Source organism: Orycteropus afer, unplaced genomic scaffold (assembly GCF_000298275.1).
Source record: "Orycteropus afer afer isolate SDZICR_OR568_19922 unplaced genomic scaffold, OryAfe1.0 scaffold00215, whole genome shotgun sequence".
Taxonomy (NCBI): Eukaryota; Metazoa; Chordata; class Mammalia; order Tubulidentata; family Orycteropodidae; genus Orycteropus; species Orycteropus afer.
In genome coordinates this window covers 197,947-207,358 of record NW_006921802.1, presented here as the reverse complement: position 1 = coordinate 207,358, position 9,412 = coordinate 197,947, and the positions used below count along the sequence as shown (strand labels likewise).

Below are 9,412 nucleotides of genomic sequence, written 5' to 3'. Positions count from 1 at the left end.
AATATATCTATAACATTTGTTACCTGGTGTCTTGGTTCTCTTGGGATGCTGTTAACAGGAATACTATGACTGGATGACTTAACAAATGGATTTATTCTCACAGTTTAGAAGGTTAGAAATCTGAGTTCAGAGTGCTAGCTCTAGGGGCTGGGTGAAGGCTCCTTGACCTTGGGCTTCAGCTCTGCCTCTTGCTCCTAGTCCACTGGACCTGGAGATTTTTTTTTTTTTTTTTTTTTTTTAACTCAAGCAGCTAGCTGCTGGCTGCTGAGGCTGACAAACCCCAGGTTGACAAGTAACATGGCACAGTCCCAAGATTATCAAGCAACACAGCAGGCCACTAGTTCAAGTCCAGAAACAGTCCTGAGAACAGCAGGCAACATGGCAGGCTGCTGAGTGAAGACACAGCTAAACACAGGATCCAGGCATGCCAAAAAGTTCAGAGACCAGCCTCAAAGCTTCTCCTTATATACTGGAAGCAGACCACATCCCTAAGGCAGCTAGCTACTCAGATGCTCACAGCAGATTCCACATGCAGTCGATTACCAGTCTCATCATGGGGAATAACTAAATCCAGCTGCCCAGCCACTCAAAACCAGGCCCAGCCAAGTTGATGCATAACCTGAACCACCACACCTGGCTTTAAGGAAATGGGATCCTTTCTTCTTAACCACCCCCACCCCCCCAAAAAAACCTCACTGCTGTCAAGTCAGATCCAACTCATAGCGACCCCTCCTTGGGTTTCTGAGGCGGTATCACTAGGGAAGTAGATTGCCCCATCATTCCTCTGAGGAGTGGCTGGTGGACTTGAACCACCAGCCTTCTGATTAGCAATCAAATGCCTTAGGCACTACACTACCAGAGCTCCTCTTTCTTCTTAGCCTTTAGCCTTTTCCATTGGTAGAGTTATCTACTAAATTAAGTTAGAGGTAATCTTAGAATGGTAAAACACAATGGTTATTGAGGTAACACAACGCAGCCAGCTTTTCTTTGGTGGGACACAAGGGGAATAAATGGAAGAGCCTGGAAAGAAGGATGAAGAACTGAAGTTACAGAGGCATCATACACCCCCCAAAGCTTTGTCTAGAATATAAGGAATATAAGGACTTGTTTCCTCCAAATCATTCTCAATAAGCTAGGATTATTGTAACCGTTTGGTCTTTTTCTGGACTAAAAGTACTTAATTTCCAATTGGAAATTAAATTTCCCTTGCACACAAACCTATGAAAGCCAAATCCAAAACAGACTTTTTTTTTCCCTCTAGGTCTTGATCAATTGTTACAGAAGTACTAGAAGATACTTTCTGTACCCATGTAGCTAAATGTAGTTATTTTCTTTCAAGAGCTACTTCCTACTACTCCCTTCTTCCCAGTCTCTCATTTCATCTCCCTGCCCCCTGTCTAGCACAACTTCACCAAAATTCATTGCATTAAACACATTATTTAACAATGCCATTTCACCTCTCTCCTCCTCCCATTTAAACTTCTTTTAGGTCAGGTTCGTGTCTTTTTTCAAATCTTCCACAAAACTTAGTATTTGAAGCTAGCTTCATAACTAATTTTCAGTGACTACCCTTCATTTGCTATAAAACTCTAAGTATCTCATTCTCTAAAAGCACCAGAATTGAACACTTCCTGTTGTTAGTTGCCATCGAGTCAACTGCAGCTCCTAAGGACCTGATTTGTGTAGACAGAACTCCATGTGTGCAGACAGGGTTTTCAAGCTGTGACTTTTTGGGGCAGATGGTCAGGCCTTTCTTCTGAGGTGGTTCATAGTTGAGTGCTTAACCCTTTGTACCACCCAGGGACCTAATAATGCAAAATTCCTAGAACTGTGCTTTAAAGCTTTTAAACAGAACATCAGAATTCCTGAAGTCTGAATACAAGTGCATAAAAGAAAATTTAACCCTACGATTGTCTTTTCACTACTATAGCAACATCATATGAGGTAAGCTAAAAGACAGATGTGTATAACCTGCTTAAGTTTGAGAACCAGAATTTTAAGCATTGTAGGTATTCTAATACATACTTAGTGTAATATCTGACATTTAGAAGCTTGGCCATTCGTTTACAAATGACTCATGCTATAAAATGTGCATTTACAGTCTTATTTTTAAAATCCATTTAGCAGTTATTAGGTAAATAATTAGAGAACATGCATTAAGTGGTCTTTATTGATGTTTTACATTTAGTTATTCATGATCAGTTCTTCAGTTAGTTGTACAAGTATGATAAGTTATTTTATATTAGCTGTGGAACTTCAAATGTAAAATAAATACAAAATACATTTGTGGTTTAATGAACACTTAGTGAAGAATTTTTTTTTTTTTTCTGAGATATTCCTTTCAATCTGGTTTTATTCCAGATCTGTCTTTTCACTTCTCCTAGGAAAAGTCTATTAAACCACACAATGGATCTGGAACCAGTGAACATGAGTTTTAATTACATTAGACGTACTTTTTGATCTCATCATACAATACCAATACAAAAGCACCGCCCATGCCTCTCAATACATTGGACCAGGCACCTTTGAAGAAAGCTTTGCCTCCTTCATCTTTTGCAATCTTCCTCCAGCAGTCGATTGTCCCAGTGTACATAATGTCAGCTGTGGAAACAAACATTGGAAAGGGTTCCATAATTTTGGAGATGGGGGGGGTACTTTTCCTCTGAAATATATCTGTACACAATATTGTCAGTTTTAAAAATTAAAGTCATTAGAGCCTTAAAGCCCCAACTCTTTGCAATATTCACCTGGACATCTCCTTCCTTACATAACTGTTAAACAGGATCTCTTGATTTTCCTTCTCCTTTATCACAAGATCAAGTGAAGAACTGGGACAATTAACCAACTACCTCACAAAACTGTGCAACTGTATAAGAAAGGAGCAGAATGGAGTGGGAGTACTGGGCTGTGTGGTCCCCTTTTTATAGAGGCAAAAAGTGAAGTCTAATCTTAGATCATGCTGTCCATGATTATAGTTAAAAGAGATACAACTGTTAGGTTGAACTGTACAAAACTGCTACCATCTGACTATTTTTGACTTTAAAAATGGCAAATTTCATGTTTTAACCTAGAAATGCCAAAACTTTTTCTACCACAATAGATGGCTCAAATGCCCTAATCCACTAGCATTAGATGATAAGTGAAGCAAGAATTGTTTTAAAATAAACTAGATAATTATTTCAATTCTCTTCCCTTGCTTCTGCAAGCTGGCTGTAAAAGGAAGAGGACCTAAGGCCTCTATAATGCTAGACATTTAATAATAGTCACCTTAAATATCCCATTTTTTGTTTCTATCATGTCTTTAATGAAAGCAAAAAAGATTTCTCTAAACAAATACGTGTGAGTGTTAAAAAAAAAAAAAATGACCTTGTTGCCGTTGAGTAGATTCTGATTCATAGTGACCCTCTAGGACAGGGCAGAACTGCCCCACCAGGTTTTCAAGACTATAATCTTTCTTGGATTATAGTGCCATAGACTGCCCCATCTTTCTCCCACAGAGCAGCTGGTGGGTTTGAATCACCAACCTTTCAGTTAGCAGCCAAGCACTTAGCCACTGCACCACTAGGGTTCCTTGTTGTGAATGTTAGGGGGAATTATATCTTTCTTCCCTGAGCTCTTTTTAACAAGTAATGTTAACCCTTTATTCATGATAATGATAAATGAAAGGAGCAGTGATAGTGTTCTCAGGGGCAAAATAAGGAAGATTTAGATTAGGAGGACTCAGACTTACCCCCTTTCCGGCCAGACTGCATCATCATCCTACGGCGAACGGTGTCAAAAGGGTAGGACACCAGCCCCGCGACTGCTGTCACACTCTGTGCAATCATCCAGCTCACAATTATGTGCACATTCTTGGGATCAGGCAGCATCCCTGGACAGAGCCAAGAAACCAAATAGTTATGAAGACATTCCTCACACCAGCTCAGCAAAAAATGTAGGTGGGAGTAGACAGGAGGACCCCCAAGTCCACACCTAGCCGTTCTGAAGAACTGCCCCTTGTAGGGATGCCTCACAAACTGTGAGGCAGCCAGCCAAAGTTGGTAGCTGCCCTCTCTGGAGCCAAGGATGCCAGGGCTCTTCTCAGCAGGCAATGTATGTTGAAGTTGCTCTAAGTTAAACTCTGGTAAGTGATACAGCTGTGTCAAGGGAGTTAGGTTCCCCCTTCCTACTCTTTGCACAACACAAGGCCAGAGTTTAAGTTAATGAAGAGAGGAGGAAGAGAACCCTTTGTGTTCTTAATTTATCCATACCATATCCCTTCCTCATACACAAGCTTCAGTTTAGTTCAGGGACTAGAAAAAAACAAACAAGATAAAGTCCTTTGTTAAATTAGGAATCCCTGAAGATACTCCGTCTACATACCCTCCTCCTTCCCACTCCCCACCCTTTGGCCCCCGTCTCACCCTTGGCAGTATCATAGATTCCGAAGTAGGCAGCCCTGTAGATAATGATGCCCTGGACAGAGACGTTGAAACCCTGGTAGAGACCCCTCAGGCCATCAGACTTGAAGATCTTGGTAATACAGTTTCCCAGACCAGTGAACTCGCGTTGGGCAGCACCCTTGCCCACGTCAGCAGCCAACCTGGTCCTAGCAAAGTCCAGTGGGTACACAAAGCAGAGGGAGGTGGCCCCAGCTGCCCCACCAGAAGCCAGGTTACCAGCAAAGTAGCGCCAGAACTGCTTATGCCGGTCCACGCCCCCCAGGAAGATCTGCTTGTACTTGTCTTTGAAGGCGAAGTTGAGAGCTTGGGTGGGGAAATAACGGATCACATTGGCCAGGTTACCCCTCCAGAAGGAGAGAAAGCCCTGCTCCTTGGGGATTCTCACCACACAATCAATGATCCCTTTGTACTGCTTCTCAGCACTAATCTGTTTGCTGGCATGCTGGACCTGTTGGGGGTGGGGGTGGTAAGAGAGGACAGGTAGGGGCAGAGAGAAGGGAAGAGGGGCAAGAGAAAAAGAAGGTTTACATTTTTTTGCCTTTTCTTTTGAAAAAAAAAAAAGTGTGAGGAAATCAAATGGATATTGAGGAAATGTAAATAAATGTTAGCTACTTGGATAACAAGTTCTGGTGGCACAGTGGTTAAAGGTATTTGGCTGCTATCCAAAAGGTCAGCAGTTTGAACCCACTACCTACTTCACAGGAGAAAAATGAGGCAGTCTACTTCTGTAATGATTTACAGCCTTGGAAACCCTATGGAACAGTTCTATTCTGTCCTTAAGGTCACAATGAGTCAGAATTGACTCTGTTACAGTGGGTTTGGATTTGGATAACAAGTCAATTTTGCTGATTTATCAGGACAGTTGAGTAAAAAGTTTGTGCTCCAAAATAAAAAGGTAATATAATTGTGTAAACATAGTCATTTATGTATTGTGTTTTCCCCTATGGGACAGATCTATAATAGGAGTTTACTGGAAGACAGAAATGAATAAAGATCCCTTCCCCAAAGGACTCCTGATTTAACAGACATGAGGACCCCAAAACCAAAACCAAACCCCCTGTCATCAAGTGGATTCAGACTCACAGTGACTCTATAGGACAGGGTAGAACTGTCCCTTAGGGTTTCCAAAGCTGTAAATCTTTATGGAAGCAGACTGCCTTATCATTCTCGTATGGAGCAGCTAGTGGGTTGAACTGTCAACTTTTGGTTAGCAGACCTACACTTTAACCACTGTACCACTTTAATGTTATTGTAGTCTCATTGGAGAAGATCATCTCTGAGTAGTAAATGCTCCAACAAAGGAAGGAGAATATACTTACTAGTCATTAGAGCCCAAAATTATTCGAACATTACCCAATTAGCCAAATAACTGAGGGGTTTGTTGCTGTTGTTAACAATTTGTTGGGTTTTGTTGTTGTTGATAATTTTGGTTTAAGAATTAATAGCATGGAGAGAATCAATCTTACTTGACTCCCAAATGAGGGTATTCCTCATTGAGAGGCCTCTCCCTTTTGGGCTGCTAGAAAAAAACAGGGTGAATGGGATGATGATTATTAAAAGCCATAAAATCCTTTGTGAATTATGAATCCCTTAAGATATTCTCTGCAGGTAGTGGAGGGTATGACCAGGTAGAAGAGGAAAAGATTTTGGGAGAGGACAGTAAATAGTTATCTATCTGTTAAATGGGAGGTGGGGGTGGGTGGGGAATACCTATCTGTCCTAAATAAACTGAAAAGGTGATTTGTGTAAATATAATCATTTACTTACTGCATTTTCTCTATATGCTAGATCTATATTAGGGTTTATCGGGCGACATAAATAGGGATTATGCATAGAAAAATGAAATATGTCAGCATAGTGTCTGACACACAGTAAATGCGTTCTTACTGAAAAGTGATGATTTTGATGCTTTTATTTATTGTAAAAGGTGGAAAGCAAGTAAGAAGGTACAGGGAATATACTGAAAATCAAAAGGTGAAGTCGGCCTGTGAGGCCTAAGTGGTATGCCAACGCTGTCATAGGCGCAGGATCTGGCGCTCCGTTAAGCGACTCCGGGTGGGTTTCCATATATAGGCACCGGAACGCGGGACGCCACCCGACACCAGGAATCTATTACTGACGCTGGACCTGTCTACGCAGAGGGCACCTTCCCCTTCACGAAGGCCGGGAGCCCGAGCCTGGGGCCTAGCACAGATTTCTGCGGCTCCCTGTCCCGCGCCTGCAGTTCACTGCGGCTCGCGGTTCGCGCAGCTTCCCGCCCGCACCGGACTTGCTGCTCCCGCATCTTCAAGGCTCGCCCTCCTTACCTGCAGCAACAATTTCACCCTCTCGATAGGGGCGACCGCGGTCTTGGAGACAGCAGCGGCCACGCCACCCGCTAGAAAGTCCTTCAAGAAGCTCAAAGCTTGATCACTCATGATGATAGCCCGGCGCAGTGAGCTTTCAGTGAGCTGCGCTTTCGCTCTCGCTCTTACCCTCGCCTACGCCCCAGACAAGCACCCCGACCCCGTCTCTGTCCCAGCGCGATGCGGAGGGGCCGCTTGCTTCACCCCGCAGCTCTCCTTATATGCCCAGCACAGTCTCTCGCGAGAGGAGGAGGGACCCCGGGGCAGTGCGCGCATTGCGCATTGGTTGGGCAGGTGCTTGGACACCCCCTGGCCATCCCCCTCCTCTGCAGAGGGCATCGGGGGCGAAGGAGCTTCCGGGAGGCAGGGGTGGGCCGGGGGCTGTCCCTTCAGCTTGGGACGTTTAAAGGGCAAATTAATGTTATCTGTCCCTGCGAGCAGAGAGAACACCATGTCACTGCAGCATGTGGGTCGCTGTATTTATAGCACAAGAAGGCTTAGGCTGGGGTCGGCCTGGGGACAGACACGGGACTTGATGCCTCAAGCAGGGCTGTCGGTCCTGCACGCGACCCACTCCCAGCCAAGAGACTTCAGACTGTTTTTTCTCCTTCTTCCATGCCTTGTGCCAGAGCTCACTCTCCGGATTTGGGCCTGTTCAGAACTGTGTGATCACTCAAATTAAGATCCTTCTATATAAATACTAGCTTCACTTGATGCTGTGATTGCCTCATATAATCTGGCAACCTGCTGTCTTCCCACTTCATTCAGTCGCGCAATCATTCAGTTACTAAATATTTATGTACCTGGCAGTAGCATTGCTAGGGTTGGTGGCAACTCATGGCATCACCTGCCATGACCACCTCCCACCATACCATTCATAATCTTTATTCATGTTTACTATCAATTTTAATCATAGCATAATACATAATAAATATAGCTATAAATTGCTTAAAGGTAATAGTTCTTAGATTATATGAATACTAACAAAATTGTTTTGTAAAATCTTTTTGCATTGGATTATAACATTATTACAACATTATTAGTAACTGATTGGAAACTTTTTTTATTTTTATTTTTCTTTAATTACTACTTCATTCTCAAAAAAGTTACTGAAATAGGTTCACAAATACACCAGAAAAATTTGACAAAATCAGCTATTATAAAACCAATGCAGCAATGAAAACAACAGTTCATTCTTGTAGCAAATGCAGATGTACCTCATGATTTGACATGTCACTGCAATTTGGTAATAATGACACTTCTGACCAGACTGCTTTGTTGTTGTGGTGGTGGTGGTGGTTGTCAGATGCCCTTGAGTCCGTTCCAACTCATAATGACTATATGTACAACACAACGAAACACTGCCTGGCCCTGCACCATCCTCACAATCATTGCTATGTTTGAGCCCATTTTTACAGCCACTGTATCAATGCATATTGTTGAAGGTCTTCCTCTTTTTTGCTGACCCTTTACCAAGTATGATATTCTTCTCCAGGGATTGATCCCTCTTGATAACGTATCCAAATGCATGAGACAGTCTCACCATCCTTGCTTCCAAAGAGCTTTCTAGCTGTACTTCTTCCAAGACAGATTTGTTTGTACTTCTGGCAGTCCATGGTATATTCAATATTCTTCACCAATACAATAGTTCAAATGCATCAATTATGCAGTCTTCCTTATTCATTGTCCAGCTTTGGCATGCATATGAGGCGATCAAAAATACTATGATTTGGGTCAGACACACCTTAGTCCTCAAGGTAACATCTTTATTTTTTAACGCTTTAAAGAGTTCTTTTGTGGCATATTTGCCCAATGCAATAATACATCGTTTTATTTCTTAACTGGAACTTCTATGGGCACTGATTTGTGTATCAAGGTAAAATGAAATCCTTGACAACTTCCAATCTTTTCTCTGTTTATCATGATGCTGCTGTTGTTTACCATGTTGTTGGTCCAATTGTAAGAATTTTTGTGTTCTTTATGTTGAGGTGTAATACATATTATAGTCTTTGATCTTCATCAATAAGTGCTTCAAGTTCTCTTTGTTTTCAGCAAGCAAGTTGTATCATCTGCATATCACAGGTTGTTAATGAGTCTTCCTCCAATCCTGCTGTTGTGTTCTTTTTCATATAGTCCACTTCTTGGATTATTTGTTTAGCATACAGACTGAATAACTATGGTGAAAGATATAATACTTGATGCATACCTTTCTTTATTTTAAAAAACATAGTATCTATTTCTACATACATATTTGTATGTGCTGTAATAATGTCCAAATATATAATAGAGCTACCAAAGGACAAAGTTATGATAACTTCTTGGCCAAAGCCAACCACCCTGAGGAAACAAGTAGTTGGACTTGTGGGCTTGGGACCATGGTTGCAGGGGACATCAAGCTCAATTGGCATAACATACTATGCAAAAACACTGTTCTATATCCTACTTAGGAGCTCTGGTAGCATAGTATACCTAAGGCACTTGACTGCTAACCAGAAGGCTGGCGGTTCAAACCCACCAGCCACTCCTCAGAAGTAAAGTTGGGCAATCCTACTTCTGTAGTGATACTGCCTCGGAAACCCAAGGAGGGGTCGCTATGAGTCGGGTCCGACTCGATGGCACATAACA

At 42.3% G+C, this 9,412-nt stretch overlaps 1 protein-coding gene across 1 annotated transcript; it reads right to left on the bottom strand.

Moving 5' to 3' along the window:
* Positions 1 to 2,443: 2,443 nt before the first annotated feature.
* SLC25A4 (solute carrier family 25 member 4) lies at positions 2,444 to 6,859 on the bottom strand. The gene is made up of 4 exons (XM_007948367.2): positions 6,749 to 6,859; positions 4,404 to 4,890; positions 3,731 to 3,871; positions 2,444 to 2,601 (listed from the first exon to the last, which is right to left on the bottom strand). Exons 1-4 carry the CDS (start codon positions 6,857 to 6,859, stop codon positions 2,444 to 2,446), a joined length of 897 nt encoding a protein of 298 aa, XP_007946558.1.
* Between the last annotated feature and the right edge of the window lie 2,553 nt (positions 6,860 to 9,412).

Coding starts and splice junctions, on each gene's coding strand:
- SLC25A4 (XM_007948367.2), bottom strand. CDS start 6,859: ATGAGTGATCAAGCTTTGAGCTTCTTGAAGGACTTTCTAGCGGGTGGC. Junction 4,891..6,748: donor GGGTGAAATTGTTGCTGCAG/GTAAGGAGGGCG, acceptor CACCCCCAACAG/GTCCAGCATGCCAGCAAACA. Junction 2,602..3,730: donor GCAGTCTGGCCGGAAAGGGG/GTAAGTCTGAGT, acceptor TTGTTTCCACAG/CTGACATTATGTACACTGGG.